Source organism: Zeus faber (genome assembly GCF_960531495.2).
Source record: "Zeus faber genome assembly, chromosome: 2".
NCBI classification, from domain to species: Eukaryota; Metazoa; Chordata; class Actinopteri; order Zeiformes; family Zeidae; genus Zeus; species Zeus faber.
In genome coordinates, this window is record NC_137189.1 from 20,383,183 (window position 1) to 20,404,943 (window position 21,761).

The following is a 21,761-nucleotide window of genomic DNA, read 5'->3' on the forward strand; positions in this document are numbered from 1 at the left end:
CTTGGGGCCTCAGGAGGGCGGCTCCTCCCGCTTAAACAGACCGTTTTGGAACAGGGGGTTATAGAGGAAAGTTAGAATGGCTCGAATGCATAATCTCAAGATTCAAGATTCAAGAGGTATATTTGTCACATACATATACATATGTTCATACATATATGCAGTGAAATGTCTTTGCAACACACCCGGAAATTATGCACAATAGTTAATCTGAGTGGTATTTTCAGCAAAAAACTTTAAATACATGTTTTGGGGACCTCAGAGACCTATATTAACTTGTTGAAAAGTGGCATGATAGTTCCACTTTAAGGTGTAGCATGTACGGTACCAGACATCTTCCAAATTGTTTTTTAACAAACCCTTCTATAGGCTATAAGTGGAAAAAATGGTTAAACACCGTGCATTTTAACAAGTCTTTCAAGGTTTTAATGAGGAAAATACAAGAAACAGACACACACACACACACAATACACAAAGGTACTGGGACTAGAATGTGACTTTCCCATTTTCAACAAGGAGATTCAGATTCATTGTTTTGTTTTTTGTTTTTAATGGGACCTTAGATTTCTGCTTCACCAAATTGCACTAGCAGAGAGAAAGGTGGGGTATTCAAGCCAATATCATGCCAATGCAGATTTCCATAACATTCCCATTCCCTGTGCACTCCCAGGATTGTTGGGTTCCTTTTTACCAGCACGGTGCATCCAAACAAGAATCGCAATGAGAATTTGGCTTGGCTCGAGAAGGAGAAGGTGCACGCCACGATCTGTGCAAAAAAAAATAAAAATGTTGTCTCCCTGCGGAAATTCTACTTGCCAAAGAGGAATGTCTCATGTCCGTGCCAGGGTTGCAAGCCGCAAGAGCGACAATGCAGGGGACAGGGAGGCGGGCAGGGCTGCAGACAGCTGACACTTCTCTTTCTCTCCGATTCAACTGTGTAGCGGGAACCGTGGGCGTTGACGTTACGTCGAGGTATTTATTGCATTTTTATTTCAACTTTTATTAGTTTTTCTTATTTTAAATTAAATACAAAAATGTTCTTAATTATTTTGTATATAATTACTATTCTATGCGCTGCTACGACAACGACATATATATATATATATATATATATATATATATATATATATATACCGTGCAAGAAGGTCCTGGGTTCGATTCTCGCCTGGGGCGCTGTTGGCACCGTGCTCCTGTGGGTTATCTCCCAAATAGGAGCCTTTCTGTGTGGAGTTTGCATGTTCTCCCCGTGCTCACATGGGGTTTCCTCCACCTCACGTCAGTAAGGACCCCCACCAAAAACATGCGCCCGTCATCGTCTGACCAGCGATGGACAATTGGTACCAGGTCCCCGGGCGCGTCCACGAATGCTGCCCACTGCGCCTGGCTGCCCCCGGAGAGGAAGGACAAGCCAAGGATGGGTTAAATGCAGAGGCCTCATTTCACTGGCCACCACCCAAAAAGCGTGTGTGTGTGTGTGTGTGTGTGTGTGTATATATATATATATATATATATATATATATATATATGCATGTGTTGTAGTGTGGTGTGTCATGTGACAAATAAAGATTCTAAAAATAAGTAAATAAATAAACAAATAAACAAACAAAGAAATAAATAAATAAAAATTATATATATATATATATATAAATAAAAGTAATAGATAAATAATGAATACACAAATAAATGAACAAATAAATAAATAAAGCAAAAAAAAAAATCCGTTGAATGATTTCACCGCAGAAGACCCTGAAGACTTTCCAGCTCGATTCTGCCAGGAGGAGGAGGAGGAGGAGGAGGAGGAGCTCGGTCGGATCTCCTGTCTTGACTGGTACATGCACTTTCAGTCTCAGCTCTCCATAACACTCCATAACCCTCCGCCGGGCAGCGCAGATGGATTGTCGGCGCCTGTGGCCGCGATATTGTTCCCATCAGACCTGCAGACGAAGCCGTGTTCTCCGCGCCGCGAACCTCCACACCGCCCGCCGTGATTGCTCGGGATGCGTTAAAAGCCCGGCGTTGCGCTCGGATTTTACAGCTCTGCGATGATTTAGATATTCGCACCAACGCTACTACCGTGGTAATTTAATTAATTAATTTATTGACTAATTCATTCATTCATCCATCCATCCATTCATTCATTCATTCTTTCATTCATTCATCCATTCACTAGTGTCGTCTCAATTCTTTTGACATCTCTATCTGTCAAGATCACGATCTATGTGTTGTTAAAAAAATATATATATATATATCAGGGCTCCAGGCTGAGAAGACGATGGGCGCCGCGGCGTCAGGTTTCCACAACATGCCATCCAAAACATCTCGGTGCGTCGTGAGCTGAGCCGACCGACGATGGATGTTGGGACGAATTTCACGCCCGCCAGCCTCCTCCTGCTCCACAACGGCTCCAGCCCGACGAGCCGCTGGGAGAACCGTCCATCCGAGGAGGTGTGGAGGGTGGAGAAGCAGCAGCTCACCTTCCAGGTCTACCAGGACTTCACCACCACCGTCCAGGTGTTCATCCTCATAGGCGCACTTGTTGGTAAGCCTGGTGCCACAAGCCGGAATTGTCGTGGTTATTTAAATGGGTAATACGTAAGATTATTTTGTTTAGAAACCACCTGTTTACACCAAGTACTTTATAAGGAACACCCATTCACTGTATTTGCGTTATGCACGTGCTACTTGATGTGCTGTTTCCAATGGTTGGTGGCGGGGTCCGCCTTTCCCGTGGTGAATTTTGATCGCTCGTTGTAGTTCGTAAACTGTCAATGTGCATGAACGTTCCCAAAAAAGAATAGAAAAATCAATGGATCAGAAGAAGGCATTCTTTCGGGAAGAGATTTTGACCAAAGAGGTTAACTTTTACTGCAGTCCACCTAACACAGACGATCTCGTGGATATGCACTTTAAATTATTGGCCTATAGTCCAATATACAGATTTATTCATAGCGGTGTCCATCTCATGTCCCATCATAGAAAACATTCTGGCTGAAGCGAATGAACCAAAAAAACGGAACCTTGCAATGAAAAATAAAAACTTCACTTGATATACTTCGCGGTGGAAACTACGGATCACTGTTTAATATGGCAGCTCTGTAGGATTGGTGGTTACCGACTATAGAAGTAGGGACTGGGAGCAATTTTCATAATTGGTTCCAACCAGTGGTGTGGTGCAAGGTATACACTGGTATATGGCGTATACCTACTTCTTTTTCAGTCGGCATTGCGTAAACCCACTTCTAAATCTCCTGTGATGCGCATCATTCAGTAGTGTCCTCTCTTTAGTGGGTGTTTTTAAGGGAATGTTATGTTCCCTTAAAAACACCCACTAAAGAGATAATCTTCACATAAACAGTGGCTTCTTATGTAGTGGTATTACCCTATGGTTTGTGGGTCAGTATGGATTTATTGCTCTTCTGTGGCTAATGTTGATTCTATAATGATCCTTACTCCCCGAGGTCAAGCAGCAGAAGTTAAGTGACGGTTTTCAAACACTACTGGCCCATTTTTGGGTGCACTAAATATGCCATAGTAATCTTACATGTCACTGTTTTTAACACAGGGCGTATCCTTGCTGGACGGGCCGGTTAAAAAAAAACGTTTTGGGCAAAAATAGCATACCCACTTCTCCAGGCACCACTACACCACTGGTTCCAACTGCATGCTGACTCTCGTTTAACAAACCAATCAGGAGTTAAAACAACCCACCCAAGATTTAGAGAAGTGTGAAGGTAATTCGCATAAAATAATGTTGTGGCACCAGCCTCCACTGTATTGCCAAATTTTCTAATCGGATTCCTTCTCTTGGGGGTTAGGGTTAGGGTTAGGGACCTACAGTGCTCTTCAGAACCACAGTCTTGCGCATGGATATGGTAATTGAATAGTAGTGTATGTGGTGCTAAAATTAGACACGGAAAATCACCCTGTGCTGTGTTTGGTGCAGGTGATACAAGGTATTTACACCGGTGGTGCCATCCCATCTGTGCCAGGTTTTAGAAATTGCACCTTGATATGTCTTTTGCTTTAACTCCGACTGTATGTCTCCCAACCTTTTTTCTTCATCGGCACACACAATTGCAATAAAAATAATCCCACGGCGCTCATTATTATGGCCTTAATTCAAGAAGTCCTCTCTCGCTCGCCGTCCATTACGCCAACGGCATCCAATGAACAAAGAGTCCGAAAATCAAACGACACCGTCAGAAAATCAAACGACAAGTGACTCGCCAATTACTGACTCTGAATCTCTGAATAGTCCCCACTCTCTGCTGGATTCGCTATTCTGTTTTGGAACTGATGAATTTCAATAAATTAGGACAGCCTTGCAATTTTGAGCTTGCAGTGCAAGAGCTTATTTCCATTATTGATTTTTTTGAGTGGAATTTTAAACATGTCCCACAGCACAGTGGTTGAAAAACACTGGCATATAGCAAGAATTTGAGTGCTTTTCAGCAAAGTAATTGAATGTTGCTGTCCATATCTGGACTGTCTTTTGTATCTCACGAAAGACAATTTTGGATGCTGTTTGTGCATTAGCCATTTTTAACATGGTTGTCTCCCAATCGCTAGGTGCAGCACTTCTGGGATAATGGACACAGACAAGTATTTTACAATGTCGGCACTGATTGGAGCAGAGATTCCTTCTGGGTTTGTTCGTCTTCATTACAGTAACCTGGCCAGTGGCTCCGACTGACGTTATCCCACATTGTTCACATCCGTCAAAATAAAAAGGAAAAAAAAACCGATCTAATTCCATGTAAATCTGATTAAATACGGAATTATTTGGATTAGTCCTTTTGCTTCATAGTTTGTTGATCCATCCAATCTGGAATAGACCGTCGTTAAGTAACTTATCTGTAAACTGTGACGTGGTACTTATATAATTATGCAAATAGTTGTATAGTAGTTGCATAAAAGCCTGTAAATATGTGTGTCTGAGTGTGACACTTTGCTTGTGTTTGTGCTTAACTAACATTCATTATGGGTTTTTACTTGTGTTCTGTCGACTGGAATACAGCATATTTCACTGAATCTGTGTTGTGCTGTGTATCGAAGCTACAGTAACACTCCAATACAATGGTGCTGATTTACAGAACATCTCTTAGAAAATCGCAGTATTAATCTCCGTAGAATTGTAACCCGATTAGCGATGAGAATTCCTGGCCGAGGCCAAAACCGAATGATCTAATATCCAACTCCGAATACTGAATGGAAAGGTTTTTTTTCATTTATTTGCCATCTGGAGAGAAGGGGTATAGCGATTAGGAGAAGGCCTGCTCCGCTCATGCTTCTGTGCAAGACAAAGTCACGGGGATTTGCAGGGTGAGGCAGCATGACACTAGTAGCAACAGCTATTCAACATCCCGAAAAAATAAATAACAGAAATGCATGAAGCAGATGGTTTGTATTCTTGGTTTTGTTTGCGTTGGAAGTTGATGTTCGGATCAAGGCAAGAATCTTAACACGATAACATGCATGTTTGTTAATACCACATTTTCCAGTGTCAAACAAGCTGACCGTCTAAATCTATTTGTTTTGTAGCCCGTCAGCTGTTGTTAAATGTTGAATAGCGCTTTCACTTCGTGGTTAAACAGAGATGTCCTGTCTAGCTGTACTCTACGATGGTGTATTTCCACCACTGTGCTGCAAGATCTCGCGGGTGTGCCGTGAACATGTTCCATTTAAAAAAACTAAAGAGTGGAAATTAGCTCTTGCGTTGCAAGATCAAAATTGCAACACTGTCCAAATTCATGTTATTCATCAGTTCCAGACCGAATAGCTGATCTAGCAGAACAAGTTTCCACTGTGCAAGTGGGTACTATTCGTAGTGATGAAAGGTTTGACTCTTTTTTTCAGCGACTTGACGAGTCGCTCAGTAAAAAGAGTATTTCGATTTACAGACAGAGTCAGGTCTGAGTTGTGATTGGAATTCTAACAAGAATCATTTATACTGTCCAAATTATTTATTTTGGTGGAAAGCAGAGACCCACTCTTTTCTCCAGACTCCTAAGTCATTTAAATGAATTGTTACGCCACGAACGAATCATTTGTGAGTTTATCATTGATATATGAAAGGATAGTAGTGTCCCGTGGGATTATTTAATTGTAAAAAGTGTGTTGAGGAAGAAAAAAGGTAAGGAAACAGTGGGCCTATAAGGTGTACAAATGTGAACTGGTTCCATACTGCTTGTTTGTGACTTTTAAAAATAGCAGTCGTTCATTTTCTCGGAAAGCGAGTACGGGGTAAACAGCTTCCATTAACAGGGAGAAAAGAGTGTGACATAGTCAATCAAAATATCGTTCAGCACTCAGCATTTTCATTCATTCACCCAAATGAGCATCCCAGGGCAAATCAGAATGATTTAATTAGAAGCACTTAATGTTATGTAAAATGTGCGAGGCTATGTTTTGCAAAAACATCAGTCATTGTGCCATGGGCAAGCAGCTTTATTCCAGCCATTTCAAGCCCTAATTAGTAATCATTATATTTCATCATTTTGTTGTAGCTCTGCCTTACAGATAGTAATCCTTATGAAAGAAGCTACAATGCTTTCAACTTCTTTGCATAAAAGCAATCAAATATGGTGCATATGGGGCTGGCTGCGCAGCCCCAAATGCAGCAAGCTACGATGCGCTGTGTGTTCTGACTCCTTTCTATCTGTTTCCGCTGCATCGGACCAGACGGGCTAGACGGGGTCATGGGCGTCCATAACCCTGTCACCGGCTCACCGGTTGTCCTTCCTTGGGCCACTCTTGGTAGGTACTAACCACTGCATACCGGGAACACCCCACAAGACCTGCAGTTTTGGAGATGCTCTGACCCAGTCGTCTAGACATCACAATTTGGCCCTCATCGATCAGATCCTTACGCTTGCCCATTTTTCCTGCTTCCAACACATCAACTTCAAGAACTGTTCACTTGCTGCCTAATGTATCCCACCCCTTGACAGGTGTCATCGGAACGAGATGATCAATGTTATTTTCTTCAACTGTCAGTGGTTTTAATGTTGCGGCATAGTAGTGTATACATCCTCAGTATCTTAAAATAATTCCTGACCCCCCCCCCCCCCCCCCACCGCATTCACCCAGGAAACGCAGCCATGTTGTGGTGCACCTGCCGGACGAGTGTCTTCAAATCAGTGACCGGCCGCTTCATCCAGAATCTGGCGTGCTCCAGCATCTGCGCCACACTGGTGTGCATCCCCTATGACGTGGCACTGGGCGCCAGCCCGCTCTGCTGCTGGTGGCTCCATGTCGCGGGGATATGCAAGGCCGTCAAATTCCTCCACAAGCTCTTCTGCTCAGCCACCGTGCTCAGTTTCGCCGCCATCGCACTGGACAGGTCGGTGGAATTATTTTGTTATTGTAATGAGTCAACAGAAAAATATCCAACATAATCACCATTGAAGTGCATCAGAAGAAAACAACACAACACCTTAGAGACAATTAAGATAAATGTTTTTTTATATACGTGGTCAATAATTTCAGCTAGGTCCGATTTTTACTGAATCCGAAAATGCATGACAGTCAGATCCTACCCTCCTAGTGGCCGTCGGGTGAACTGCATCCAGGTTTTACACTAGGTTTTTTCTTGCAACATTATTTTTTTTCAAAACGTTCCTTGTAACATTTTGATTATGAAAGGGCACTTAAGAATGCCCTTTGTATTTGCAAAATGAATGCATAAAAAAGCAGATTTATTGATTTTGAATATGACAACATCCATAAATGTATGTATTATATTATATTCTTTATTAGATGTATTTATATATATATATATATATATATATACACATATATACACAGTATATATATATATATATATATATATATATATATATATATATATATATATACTGTGTATATATGTGTATATATATATATATATAAATACATCTAATAAAGATATATATATATATATATATATATATATATATATATATATATATATATATATATATATATATATATGTATATTTGTATATATATATATATATATACAAATATATATATATATATATACAAATACATATATATATATACATATATATATACAAATATATATATATATATATATATATATATATATATATACATATATATATACAAATATATATATATATATATATATATACATATATATATATACATACAAATATATATGTATATATATACAAAGCACATTTTACAACGGCGCTTAGCAGTTGGCTTGTAGTGTCGGACCAAAACTTGATCCAAGATTTCATACCATTTTGATGCATCTCAGAGTCACGCTCGGATGCGGAGATCCAGCACTGCAGAGCGTCGCAGCTTTTTGTGTGTCCACCAAACGAGTCCCAGTTTGTTGTTGTCGTTAATCGGATTCAGTATTAAGCCATCTTCACAGCCCCAAAACAACCATGCGCTCCCAGGGGTAATAGAATATTAGTCTTAACCACAAACGCTTCCCTTACCCTCCTCGGGAAAGAAAATCCACCCGGTAACAAAGAAAGATTGTACTTGTGGTGTGGTCAAGGGCGCAATGAGTGCCGTGCTAGAAATTACCATAGCTGTCCATGCAAGGAACAATAGCATTATGCATCATGCATAATGAAGTGAGAGTGAGAGCAGTTTGGTATCACTCTACATTATCATGGTGTACACAGTTCTATACGCCGTCTCCATCACTGTCATGACAGCAGCAACAGCCACAACAGCTGTGGTAAGTGGAGACACCCATTTGTGCGGATGAACAAATAGAAGGTGACAATGGGTCAGAGAGGAATACCGCAGGGACGCAGATGCAAACACCTCCGACACCGCCCTTTTCAAAGGAGCCGCAGGGGGGCTGCCGGGCGAAGGACGGGGGAAATCATGTGGAACTGCTCCAAACATGACGGACTGCAGCCCAATCACAATATACAGGAAGGACGTTAGTTACGGGGTTAAATACAGAGAAGTGCGTACAATTTATGAGGAAATAAGGCAGGGAGTGTATAACTATCGGAAATTACTTTTACAGCCCAAATTAGGGGAATCATTTACACAAGTCCATTCCTGGAGAAGCTGTCAAAGTGTGCTGGTCCTGTGTGGCCATACATGTGTGAATATACAGTAAGTGCTAGGATCTGAGCTTTGTCGATACTGGATTTCTTTGCTGCACTTTTTTTGAAACCTTGGGCAAAATTAAATGTTTAACTGCTCCAAAGATATAGCTTCTATTGACTAGATGTTGGCAATGTGGGCGAGGGGACAGAATTGCCACGTTTTGATACAGTGAGGGTAGTATAGGATAATATGTTATGTGTGTGTTCTTGCAAAACTATGTTGCGACTTATGTGTCAAAATGGCAAAATCTCTCAGCCGTGCTCTATTTTTCCAGAGGAATCCTCCTGGGGAATTGTTTTGTCACAAAAAATGTAATGTCTCGTCAACCTTCCACAAAGTAATAGCACATCAAGCCGGTCATTTTGATGTATTCCGTGTGCTTGTGGCTTGAAAATTGTGGGAGGTAAAATTTTGACTATAATAACAATAATAATAATAATAGTAATAGTAATAGTAATAATAATAATAATAATAATAATAATAAAAAAAAAAAAATAATAAATAATAATAATAATAATAAAAATAATTATAAATATAGCTGCAGGCAGCAATACACAGGGTCCAGTGTATTTGTTTTAGGTTAGTATTACAGTTTTCTTGATAATTTTGTGCGATGCATCACAATTTACTTAACGTATAAGGGAGGGGATGGAACGTATGAACATCAAAGATCATGGAGTTAGGTTGTGTAGTTACATACATGGAATATTGTTTTAGAATTCTGTAACTGACCTTCAGACTGACCTGAACATGCAAACATAACCTAGTTACGTCCATGTAATTATATGAATCTCACACTTATGGCATTACATATGTAACAGTTCCAGTTCAACGAGACGTCAGACATTGCTGTTCATTTATGATTTTGACATAGATGTATAAGAATGGTCAGTTATAAATAATTGTTCCCAATTACTGAGTTTTTAGTTTTTGTATTGTTTTTAAATGAAAAAAATATGAATTAGTTAATTAGTACAACAAATGAAAAAAAACAGTCAGATAATTGTTTTGTTAAACAGTTGTCCAAAACAGCTGGACAAAATAAGTAAACAAATATCACAATATTTATAAAAATCACATGTAAAATAACAAATAAATGTTATTAAAATGGCAATCCTAAGAAAATAAAATAAATGAGAAATAGACAAATTGTATAAAATTGTCAAAGTAAACAGTGTTTATCAACATTGTGCTATATGTAGTTTTTTAACTAAAGACAGCTTGATATTTTTCAGGTTTGCGTCCATATGCAAACATTCAGAATTTTTTTTTCCAGAATTGCTGTTAAACTCAGAGCTACACACTGTTTATTTCTGGAGTCTCATCATCCTAGTGAAATGAGCTGAAAGTGTTTTTCATTAATGTTTTTTTCATCAGAATTTTCTTCAGTATTTTTTTTTATATTGTGATTGACCTTTATTTTGAACAATGGCTTCTTTATTTATATTTTATTTTATATTTTTCGGCTTCTGTAGGAATAACAAAAAAAACTTTGTAATTACTTTTCATAACAATAACAATATATACATTTAATAAAAAATAAAAAATAATCATTACTTATTTTTGTACATTTTATGTTAGTTATGTACAATTGTAAAATTCAGGCTAATAGATTATTTGTGTGTTGTAATGCAGATAACTCTAATGTAAATTTAACATTAGTTAACAATTAGAATTATTATGTAATAATTACTCAAGATCATAAACACTTTCTGGCTTTTCGTGACAGTTTGTTAGGTGTAGTTATAGGAAAATGTTTATACATGACATTTATTACCAAAAAAAAGGATTACATTTTTTATTTCAAACTATATGTTGTCATTGTTACCTTACCTTGTTGCATTGAAGTCTGGAGTTTCTATGATGATAGATGATGTGTGTCGTATACATCAATTATGAAGTATTTACGTTGATTTACAATAGCAGTTCAGTTAACATATTTGTTTTGTAAAGTTGAGTTCAGATTTTTAGTTCGATTACATTTTCAGGTTAGTTCTGTTTCCATGAAATACGACAAACGTTGGGATATTTCTGTGGGTGATTACCATTGCATGCCTTCTATTTTTGCGATGCCACGTTGAATTTTGAACGCATCACTGAGCACATTTCAGTGTTTGAGGTACGCGCTGACGACATTTCAAGATTATTTTCAATTTTTTTTTTTCATTTATCTGGCCAATTAATGTGGTCCATGAATTTAAAATATCAATCGAACAGATCTACTGACTGTCTACCAGGTAAGAATCTATATAAATATACATGTAAATTGATAGTTTGGTAACTTTTAAAGACGACAGAGGGATCAATCCCACGCTAGACATTTTCAATCGGAATCTGTACATTTATAGTTAATTATATGATGACATCATAAAGCATCTTACTGTAAATCTCATCTCATTCATTTTAGAATGAGACGTGTGACGTCTCGTTCGAAGACCAACTGAATATTTCTGGTCAAAGTTCTTCAATTTTTCATGAATAGCTGCTCCGTATGTGGATCAATTGTGATGAAATTTAAACCACGAGATCCTTGTTACATAGCGGTTCAAACGACACCTAAACCATGTTTCTAGCTTATACCAAAGTACTGTATGTCTTCCAGATAGTTTTAGCCGGGTCGGACACATTTCGGCGTCAGACGTACTGGTTAGTTGAAATTTGGTCGGTTTTTCGCTAATATCTGCTCTGTATGTGTGTCAATTTTGGATAAAACTTCAAACAAGGTCTTTGTGACCGTGCAGTTCAAACAAGACATAAATGGCCTCAGGGACCCCTGGAGAAGAAGGCAAGGCGAGACCCCGAGAAGGGGGACTGCTGGGGATCCCCGGGGCCTGGAACAGGACAGGCGAGTACCAGGCCATCTGGCTCTAGACTGGGGGCTAGGCCAAGGGTAGGCTCCAGGCTCACAAACCCGCATCTAGTTGACGGGAGTGCAGGCAGGGGGCGAGCAGCCCAGGGTGCCTGAAGGGAATGTCCAGGCTGGGAAGCATGCTGGCGACTAGCAGGCCTACTGCTAGCAGGCTGGTGACTAGCACGCTGGTGGCTAGCAGGCCGGTGGCAAGTAGGTGAATCTCCTGGTTGGTCACTGATGGGACGTGAATTCTATACGCACACAGACACAATGATCTGACTGAGACAGAGTGAATGGGAAACAGGTTAAATACGATACAATATTATAAAAATATAATACAATTGCTGACTGGGGACAGGTGTGCAGTGGCAGGGACGTGGAACCAGAGACAGACAGAGGGAGCTAAGAGGGGCATAGGGACCTAGAGACAGACAGAGGGAGCCAGAGAGAGAGAGGGAGAGAGAGGGAGACATAACAAGCACAGGGCAGGATCCTGACAGTTTTGGAGTTAAATGCCTTCACGAAACCCCCATTCAAACCCCTCCATGAAGTGGGATTAAAGTTTTTGTCGTTGAAGTCAGAACTGTTTCTGGCACTTGTCTTGGCAAAACGTGTGGGAAACATGGCCGCACTGGCTGTCCACCAGTCCTGCTTGGTGTTCTCCACGGATAATCGGAGGGTAAACCCAAGAACATAAAGGCGGGATTCAAATCGACCACGATTGATTTCTCTTTGTTTTCTCCTCCTCCCTTTGGGTCAGAGGACGATGAGAGGCTGCATACTCTGTGCCCTGTCTTGGCGCTCTTGGTCTATGTGGAGTGCAGTGGAGATCTCATTAGCCTACTCCTAAGTGGGGCAGGAACCTCCAGAGGGTCTTAAAGCGCTTTGGACTAGGGGTGTGGCATTGTTATGAGGAGTTTTGGTCGAGGCGATGTGCGGTGCTGCTTCTTGGGCTACCCCACACACGTTCTCCAGATTCTAGTCTTGACATCACGCTGTCAGCACTGGCGCAGGCTGTTTTGACAGCAGCCAGATGTTAGCCTATATGCAGAGTTACGCTATTTGGTTGAGAGTGGTTACAGTCAGGTGATACAAGCTCAGCTGCATGCGGAATCCCCACCCACGAGCATGGCGGTGGGGTTGGGGGGGGGGGTAATCTAATTTACCTCCACACCTTATGAATGGGTTCTTTTATGTTGAAATTGGGGTATGAGGTCACATCTGCCAGTGGGTCCTTGGACAACCTGGACGCAGGGGGCTATGGCTCTGCCTTTGGGGACTTGCATAGGACACATCAGTTCTGTGTGAGGGTGATGGGTATACAATATGGCATCGTAAGAACTCGATTCTCAAACTCAATTTGTTCGAAATCAAGTAAAACGTTTGGGTTGTGCCACAACTCTGGTTTTACGAATGAAGAACAAGAGTTCTTACCAGTGGCCTCACTGACCAGCTAGATCGAGAGCTGAATAATATTTTCAGGGACCTATGACAGCCATATACTGAGGGGCAGGCCATATGATGGGTGCTGAGTGGCCCAATAACAACCTGTCAGGGCCAAGTTGAGGCTTGGTTGGTAAAAAAGGGCTTTAAGCTTTATTCGGTGGAGCTGTCTGGAGACAGATTAAGGCATAGCAAGAACTTGATTTGTAAGATTTGTAAGATTTTGAAGATTTGTAAAACCATGTTGTGGCACAACCCATACGTTTTCTGGCAATTCTGTTATGGAAATATAATCTCTTCCTAGAACATGATCTTTTATTCCACCAGACATTTTCATGTCCTGATAAAGGGTAGATCCTTTTGTCAAGGTTTCAGAGAGCACTTTTTAATGGTCAATAATTGAATACACTTTTATGTTATAAGGGCAACATATCTGGCTTTGACTGTAAAGTATATTATTTATATTACAGTACCATTCATGTGGAATTTGGCTTAATATCTAAGTACTAATACAAATGTTGCTGGGATATGCAGCTAAATAAAGACGTATAGGCATAGTTCTCACTCTGTTCTCTATTTAAACTCAAAACTAGGGCTGTACCCAACTCAGAATTTGGCCAGTCGAATCAGTTTTGGCTCTTCAATGCGAATAATCAACTATTCGGCGGAGCGGGGGCCACTGAGGATGGGGGCGTTGGGTTTGGCCTGTTAAATACCATGTCTTGGTACCCGGTATTTAACAGGCCCGGGGATAAATTATTAAAGACTGTACTATCAATAAGCTCCAATGTTACCGGTACTGTTTACAGTATTAGAGGAATTGAGAAAATAGATTTTCTATTTATTTAAGCTATGTAGAGTGTTCTCTAAACTGCTTGTATTTCGGGATGTCCTTTTTTTTTTAAACTCAGAGAATGATAACTACAGCTGCGTGCTGCTATCTTGAGCAATGACACACTTGTTTCTGACCAATCAGAGGTTTGCAGTGCTATCACGTGACCACTGCGGGGATGAGAAATGCAGTTTTTTACGAACTTCTTCTACTAAAATAGACGGATTTGGATCAAACTCGGAGGACAGAATGTCAGAACTGCTTCAAATCCAAATTCTATTGGATCATGTCCGTGGGTACGTTGATTACATAACATCCATAGACTACTGACATAAATTTCTCATGAACAAAAACAAAAGGGGTCTCCGCCCCCTTCGTGGCAGAGTAAGTGTAATAATAGTAATAATAATAGTAAGTAATTACAATAGTAAGTGTGCGCTGCAAGCACACTTTATAGGGGGACAGAGGCAATACCAACAAAACAATAAATGACGACAGAAAAAATAATGAAATATTAAATATATATCTTTCAAGTGGATGTTGTCTGCTGATTCTTTGTAATCAATAAGTTGCCAGCTCCTTTATTTCCCTCCAGGCTTACAGGATGAATAGTGACAAAAATAGACCTTATTTACATCATACTGCTTTCTGACCAACTTAAGCACGGACACTTGGCCCAGAGATAGCAGCCACTCCCTGGGTTTTCACCCACCTGGCTGTCAGAGAGGGAGGAAAACAGACGAACAACACAGAACCAGTTTCCTACAGCTACCTCTGCTGCCGGCGGCTCACTGCTTGCTCCCACCTGCAGCCCCGGGCAAAATAAACCACACCTACAGCATAGACCAGTATGTACCAATTCTGAGGCTAAGTTAAGATTGGTGCTTTTGGAATTGCACCTTTGGCTGTGCTGGAAAAAGGAAATTCTCTGTGTATATACATACATTAGAGATTTAGATTGAATTCTGAGATGTTTCGGATATATTTTATTTGGACAAACAAGCCTCAAATTGTGTATTTGTAGCTCATCCAAATGACTACATGTTAGGTCTGTATGCTTTTAAAAGAAGGAACTTTATAAGCCAACCACCATTTTAATTGCGTTGGTATGTATATTAATTTGAGCGTCATTATCACAAAAAGGAACTGTATCCCAATCCCCGTAATTTGTGGAGCTAGTTCTGTCGGACAACTCGACGGCGCCACACGCTTCCATGGCCTTATGGGGCGGCCTATTTAAGCAGCCAATCCCTCTTGCACTACCTGCTTTGCTGCCTGCTTGCTTGCTGTGTTGCAGGGCTCCTTCTACCTCTCCTGCATCCACCCGTTGGGTTCTACTCTTTTATCCAATGGGGGGATTCAAGCTCATCACTACTATAGTTCAAGCTCACTAAGTATGCCCATGTTTCCTGTAAACCTCACTTGGAGTGATACGCAGTAGAGCTCAGATGCCAACGTCAAACTTTATTAATAAATATAGGTAATTTTAAAGTCAATATAAGAGTTGTCTGTCAGAAATGCAAAGAGCATTTCTGTGAAAATGTCCACAAGATCATAGATGCAGAACCAGCGGGTTTTTATTGTGTTAATAATAAAACAACGATGAGGAAATAAATGCAAATCAGCCCTGTAAGAAACATTTGTGGTAGCATTGCTCAATTTAACTAGCCAAGAGAGAGCCAAGAATCTTATAATAGGTTTATAACAAACAGAAATGCGACGTTTGCCAGCTCACATTTTTTTCCTGGCACATTCTGAACACCTCTAGGGGGAAAAGTGGACAGGCGAAAATCAATAGGGGAATCGATAACTCCGTTAAACATCAAAGAACCGAGGGATTTCAGTAAACTGTTTTTGTGGCAGAAGGGTCGAGATTGTTTTTGAGGGTTTTTTTTGCTATCTCCATCTGTCCCCAACTGAGAGACCTGGGAGGAAATCAATGAAGCATGTATAAGCCATGCTGAGCATCGGCAGCACGGGCCTTCCTGTGGCGCTCAGACCCACTGCTAAAGCCAAAAGTAATGGAGAATTGTTGTTGTTTTTGGCAAGCAAAGCTTTCAAATAAATGAATACTTTTAAAATGTAAACTGTTGTTTTTACTCTTTTTCTTTCTTTGTTTTTGCGCTTGTCCATGTGGTAATCCGCAATATTATTTCGTTAAAATAATTCCATATTGGATACTTTTTTTTGCTGGCACTTTATAAGAAACACCCCATTCCATGTAATTGCGTTATCCATGTGCTCCTCTGTATGCTGTTTCATTGTTGGTGGCGGGGTCTGCCCCAAGCGCAAGAAGGGAAAGGTAGCCGTGGTGAATTTGATTATAGTTTGATGAATTTCAAAAAGAAGCATAGCTAGTTGTGGTCAGTAAACGATATGTCGATATGGATAAACATTTACAAAAAGTAAACGAAATTTGAGGAAACATGGAGAAACCTGGAACCCGGTAAACCTGGATGTTGAAAAAAAACATTTGAAAAAGAAATGTAATTCTTGGACTTGTAGTGTAGTCCACCCAAAACAGACACTTTAAAGAGTAGCATTGAGATTATCATATTTATCATTGGCTACACTATAATGTCTTTGTGTATGACTTGATCAGATGACTGTCAGCGAGGTTCGGGGAAGCATATTACCAGTTTGATCTAGCACCGCTGTTCCCCTCGCCTCCACTCCTGAAGCTCGCTGCGAGAATGGAATAAACCCACTGAATTATTTATTTTCTATGATTGAGAGACCGGCTTCACAGGCTGAGAAACCATGGCACCTAGAGGCTGATGTATTCTCAAAACACACACATTTTCAACAACACACGCACGGCGACATATGTCTCAAACAAGTCTCTTCACATGTTTTGTTGTGCTTCTCTCAGATCTCTCACGCTCTCCTGGCTGTAGCTTTGCTCATTGACAAGTTGATGCAGTCAGAGATGGGCCTTTGTTCTCTCCGCCTGTCTCCATCAGTCCTGATCTCATTATTGCTCCGTGCCCTTTGTTTTCAAGCTAATTCTATTGAGACTTAAATGGGGAATCTATTATAAAATATACAAATTCAAGATTACATTTTGCCATGCATATGCAAACTTAAAAGTGAATACCCAAGATTGTATTAATAAGTAAGTAATATACTGTACCATACAATAAGCATATTGAAATATATAGCTTTAGTAAGATATTGAGATTGCTCATATATATGTATTCTGACAGACAACTCTTGAGTTTACTTTTAAATGATCTTTATTTATTATGCATCGTATGAGTTTGTCATCTGGGCTCTACTGCTCATCACTCCCAGCGATGTGTACAGCAAACATAGGCATACTTAGGACCCGTTGGATCGTTTTGCCTCCCTTCATTAGTACTGACCTAGAATGGCACTGAAACCAAAGACTAAGTTGAAGTGTTTGATTTCATCTACCATCTCCTCACAATTTTATTGGAAGACATTCTGGACTTGCTTCAACTTGCTTCTATTTAATGGCGTCTTTACAGTTTTGGGTGTTCTGGCAGTCTCATAAATTAATGCATTCCTGTTGTCTCACCTTATACATCCAGATACTACTCTGTGCTGTATCCATTGGAGAGGAAGATCTCCGATGCCAGATCCCGTGACCTGGTTATCTACATTTGGGTCCATGCAGCGGTTGCCAGCATCCCGGTATTCGCCGTGGCCAACATGACTGATGTGTATGCCACCTCGTCCTGCTCGGAGGCCCGTGGCCATGCTCGCTCCCTGGGTGGCGTGGCATACCTGTTGGTCTACAACATCACCACGTTGATCCTCCCACTGGCTGTGGTCTTTCTCTTCATGATGCTTATCCGCCGGGCGCTCAGTGCCAGCCAGAAGAAGAAGGTGATCATCGCTGCCTTGCGGACGCCGCAGAACAGCATCTCCATCCCGTACGTGTCCCAGCGGGAGGCCGAGCTGCACGCCGCCCTGTTGGCTGTGGTTCTGGCCTTCTCTGCGTGCAGTGCCCCCTATGGGGCCCTGGTGGTCTACCGTGCTGTCTTGCCGGAGAGCACAGTGCCGCCCTTGCCACTTTATCTCACCGCCGTCTGGCTGCCCAAGGTGTCTCTGCTCACCAACCCCCTCCTCTTCCTCACCGTCAACCGCTCGGCCCGCCGCAGCCTGCTGGACCTGCTTGCCCGGGTCCATAGGCGCTACAGCCGGCGCAATGTGGTAGGCTCAGGGGGTCTGGCGTCACTGAGCGGGGAGGCTGGCGCCGGGTGCCCAGGGGCCCTAGAGGCGACAGGCCGCTCGGGAAGCCAGCTGCTGGAGATGTTCAACATCGGCCAGCAGCAGATCTTCCGGCCCTCTGAGGAGGAGGAGGAGGAAGAGGAAGAGGAGAAAGTGGGAGAGGAACAAGAGGAGGCCGAGGTGATGAAGGAGATCCCTTCCCTGGAATCGGGGCCCAGGATGGGAAGCCTCAGACGGGATGCTAACCCAAAAAAAGAACCACACGGGGCGGGAGACAAGGAAGGACCACCCCCTCCACTGATAGCCACCTCAGCCGCGCCTCGCGTCTCCCCGGTACATGCGTGCGCCTATGCCTCGTCATCGCAGGTTGCGCCAGCGACACCCACGGAGCCCATCGACTCCGCCCAGTTCGGGTTTGGCCCCTTCGAGCTGCCCCCACAGTGGCTGCCTGAGACCAGGAACAGCAAGAAGAGACTGCTGCCCCCGCTGGGCAATACCCCTGAAGAGCTGATCCAGACCAAGCAGCCCAGGCCACGGCCAGAACGGCGCATAAGCAGGAACAATAAAGTCAGCACTATACCCGCTGTGGACCCCTGAACTGTGAGCCGGAGCCGAATGCTCCATAAAGGACAGTGGGTTGAGGTCAAAGATCAACATTGAAGGAATTGTTAGCTTTTTCCTTTGGCTAATCAGTGGTCAGCCCGATGTACCATGCTGCCTGGTGAGACACTACATGATTCTTCTGGTGATTCTAAAGCATTTTCTCAAGTATTGAGGGTCTTTTTTTGCTGGTACAGATGTAGCCATCATACAAGCAAATGCAAATTTCACCATAAATTCCTCTTTTGGGGGACACAAATCATCCATAATTTTTTTCTACAGCCAAAAATACATGTTTTGCCCACCAGTTTAAAAAAGTCTTGTAAACTGTCTTGCTCTTGTTTGTCACTGTAGTGTTGAAAAGGACATCTACTATGGCTACTACTATAGTATTTTTTTATAGAGCTCCCTGAACAATTATTGTAAATGCAATAGACAAATCAATCAAATAATGCTGAAAAAATGCACTGAAGCTCACAATATTTTTTGAGAATGAAGTCATTTTTTTGCCACGATTGAACCGTTTCTAAACTTAGCACAAATATATATCGAGCCTTTCTCTTACCCGTCATGTTTTCTGTAACCATGTTTTACATTATTCGTAAATATCCACTCTGACCTTGACCCCACGATGGTGTTATTACGTTTGTATGTTTACGGTATTTTTAACGGTATATGCTATACGTTCCTTTTGGCGTGATAGATGTTGTCATTTCTACTCCCATTAAGTGCATTTGATAAATTGGAATACCATATTTCCTCAAATATAAATCGGTAGTCAAATATTAACCAGGCCTCTAATAAACACTACGCGGTTTAAACAAACAAATAAAAGCCGGCCTCAAATAAAGACTGGGGAAAAACTGATAGGAGCTCCGCAGTTCCATCAAGGCAATCTTTTCTTCATACAAAGCAAATAAAAACATTGTGTTTTTATTGTAGATGTATTTAATTTACTCTGTTTCCTACTACTGCAGAGCAGATCACAGATCTCTTCTTGGGGCAAACGCCCTGTTCTGAGCACTCTCACTCTCCAGCGCTCCAAGCAAGAAGTGGTGCATTCAAGGGGAATTCGGAAAATAATTCCCTCGACGGCTACCACGATAAGTGCGACTTTTAGGGTGGCTACTAGCGCTCTCTTTTTTCACCATACATGTGTTTGCGTGGCATGGCAACCAGATGGAAGTTTGATTTAAAATTCATACTAAAATATGATCAAATATACTTAATCAACAAAGGGAGTTGGATATAAAGCCTGCTTCTAATATAAGCCTGCTTCCAATAAAGGCCTGGTACCCTCTGCAGTTGAGGTAAATAAAGGCCCCGGTCACTATTTGAGGAAATACGGTATGTGCCGAATACAAACACTGTATTTTCCCTGTGTCGTTAGCTTGGCCTTGTTCCGTTACAAAATCTGTGGTATAAATATACAAAAACCCAGAGTGACATTGTTTGTTCCTATGAAGCACTGATGGGCAGTCTTTTACCAAGTCGATTTTTGATTGGCTCTGTTGACTCTCCCGGCTTCTATCTGGAAAAATCAATAGCTCTTTTATGCTCAAAACGGAGCAAATGCAACGTATGCAGAGATGCAAGTTTGAATTTGAATCTGATGGGTTTTTTTCTTATTTCAAAAAAACAAACATACTGAAGTATAAACACAGTGCACGGGAAATCAAAGGAAAGCTGTCCACAGCAATCTGCTCCCCTCAGTTCCAACGTAAAGGAAAAACGGCAGCAGCCAGCCACAACCTGACGCATTGACTCATCTGCACTTCAAATATTTGTCAACCCCCACCACCACCACCACCCCATCACACACACAATGTTCCTCCCACAATCCCTCGCTGTGTCCACAAAGACCAGAATCCAGAATCGATACTACATCATAGCCCAAACGTTCCGTCGTGGCCGAATGGAAACAATCTATCACCTATTGCTCAAAGCTCCTGCTGGTGGGTTGGGTTTCCCTGTTTCAAATGACTAATTTGGGCGGTAGTAGTTGACAAAAAAAACCAGCTTTCAAAACAGCCTCAAAGAGTGGCATGTGACAGGATGGGATTGTTATCATATATCGTGTGTGTGTCTGTGTGTGTGTGTGTGTGTGTGTGTGTGTGTGTTTCATTTTTACAGTTGACTAGATACTACAGACGTTCCTCAAAAGAAAATAGCGCAAAGTAGCCTCTGAAGAATTACCAACAACCGGTAATACACCATAGCGGAAAAAAGGTCAAAGTCGAATCTGCTGCTGTTGGTTATGATTATTTCTGCTGAATGATTGTTGTTGATAATTACTTATTTAACTTACTTAGACGATTCTGCTTGAATTCCTTTTTAAACACCTTTATTAACCAATTTGAAGAAGATTTCCATTTAATTCCAAGATGCTATCCTTCATTTTCACTGGATCTTCCACGTGTGCCACGTTTGCTGTTATTATCAACAGTTGACATTATATATTAAGTGTTCTCACAGCACACAACATTTTAAACTCACGTACTATTTGTTTTGTTTTCTTACTAAATTGTTAAAACAATAACAACCTCAACCTGACGTCAAAAAAGTTGCCATGAAATGCACACCCGACTGTAAAAGTATGATTTAATCTGCTTTGCAGTCTGAGTAAGACTCCCAAGGTAGGCGTTAGAAGGAGCACATGAGGAGCTTTTTCCCCTCCACGCCGTCTGGGGAACAAAGTCTCTGTTTGTTATTCGCTTGGGGTTTACGCTGCTATTGTTGTCAGCTGACTTTTCC

The 21,761-nt window shown here is 41.4% G+C and overlaps 1 protein-coding gene across 1 annotated transcript; it reads left to right on the plus strand.

Annotated features, from left to right (window-relative positions):
* Window positions 1-2,346: 2,346 nt before the first annotated feature.
* On the plus strand, window positions 2,347-19,004 carry gpr176 (G protein-coupled receptor 176; the record flags this gene model as incomplete). Its single annotated transcript, XM_080023492.1, has 3 exons — window positions 2,347-2,536; window positions 7,087-7,339; window positions 17,765-19,004. 3 exons carry the CDS (start codon window positions 2,347-2,349, stop codon window positions 19,002-19,004), a joined length of 1,683 nt encoding a protein of 560 aa, XP_079879618.1.
* Between the last annotated feature and the right edge of the window lie 2,757 nt (window positions 19,005-21,761).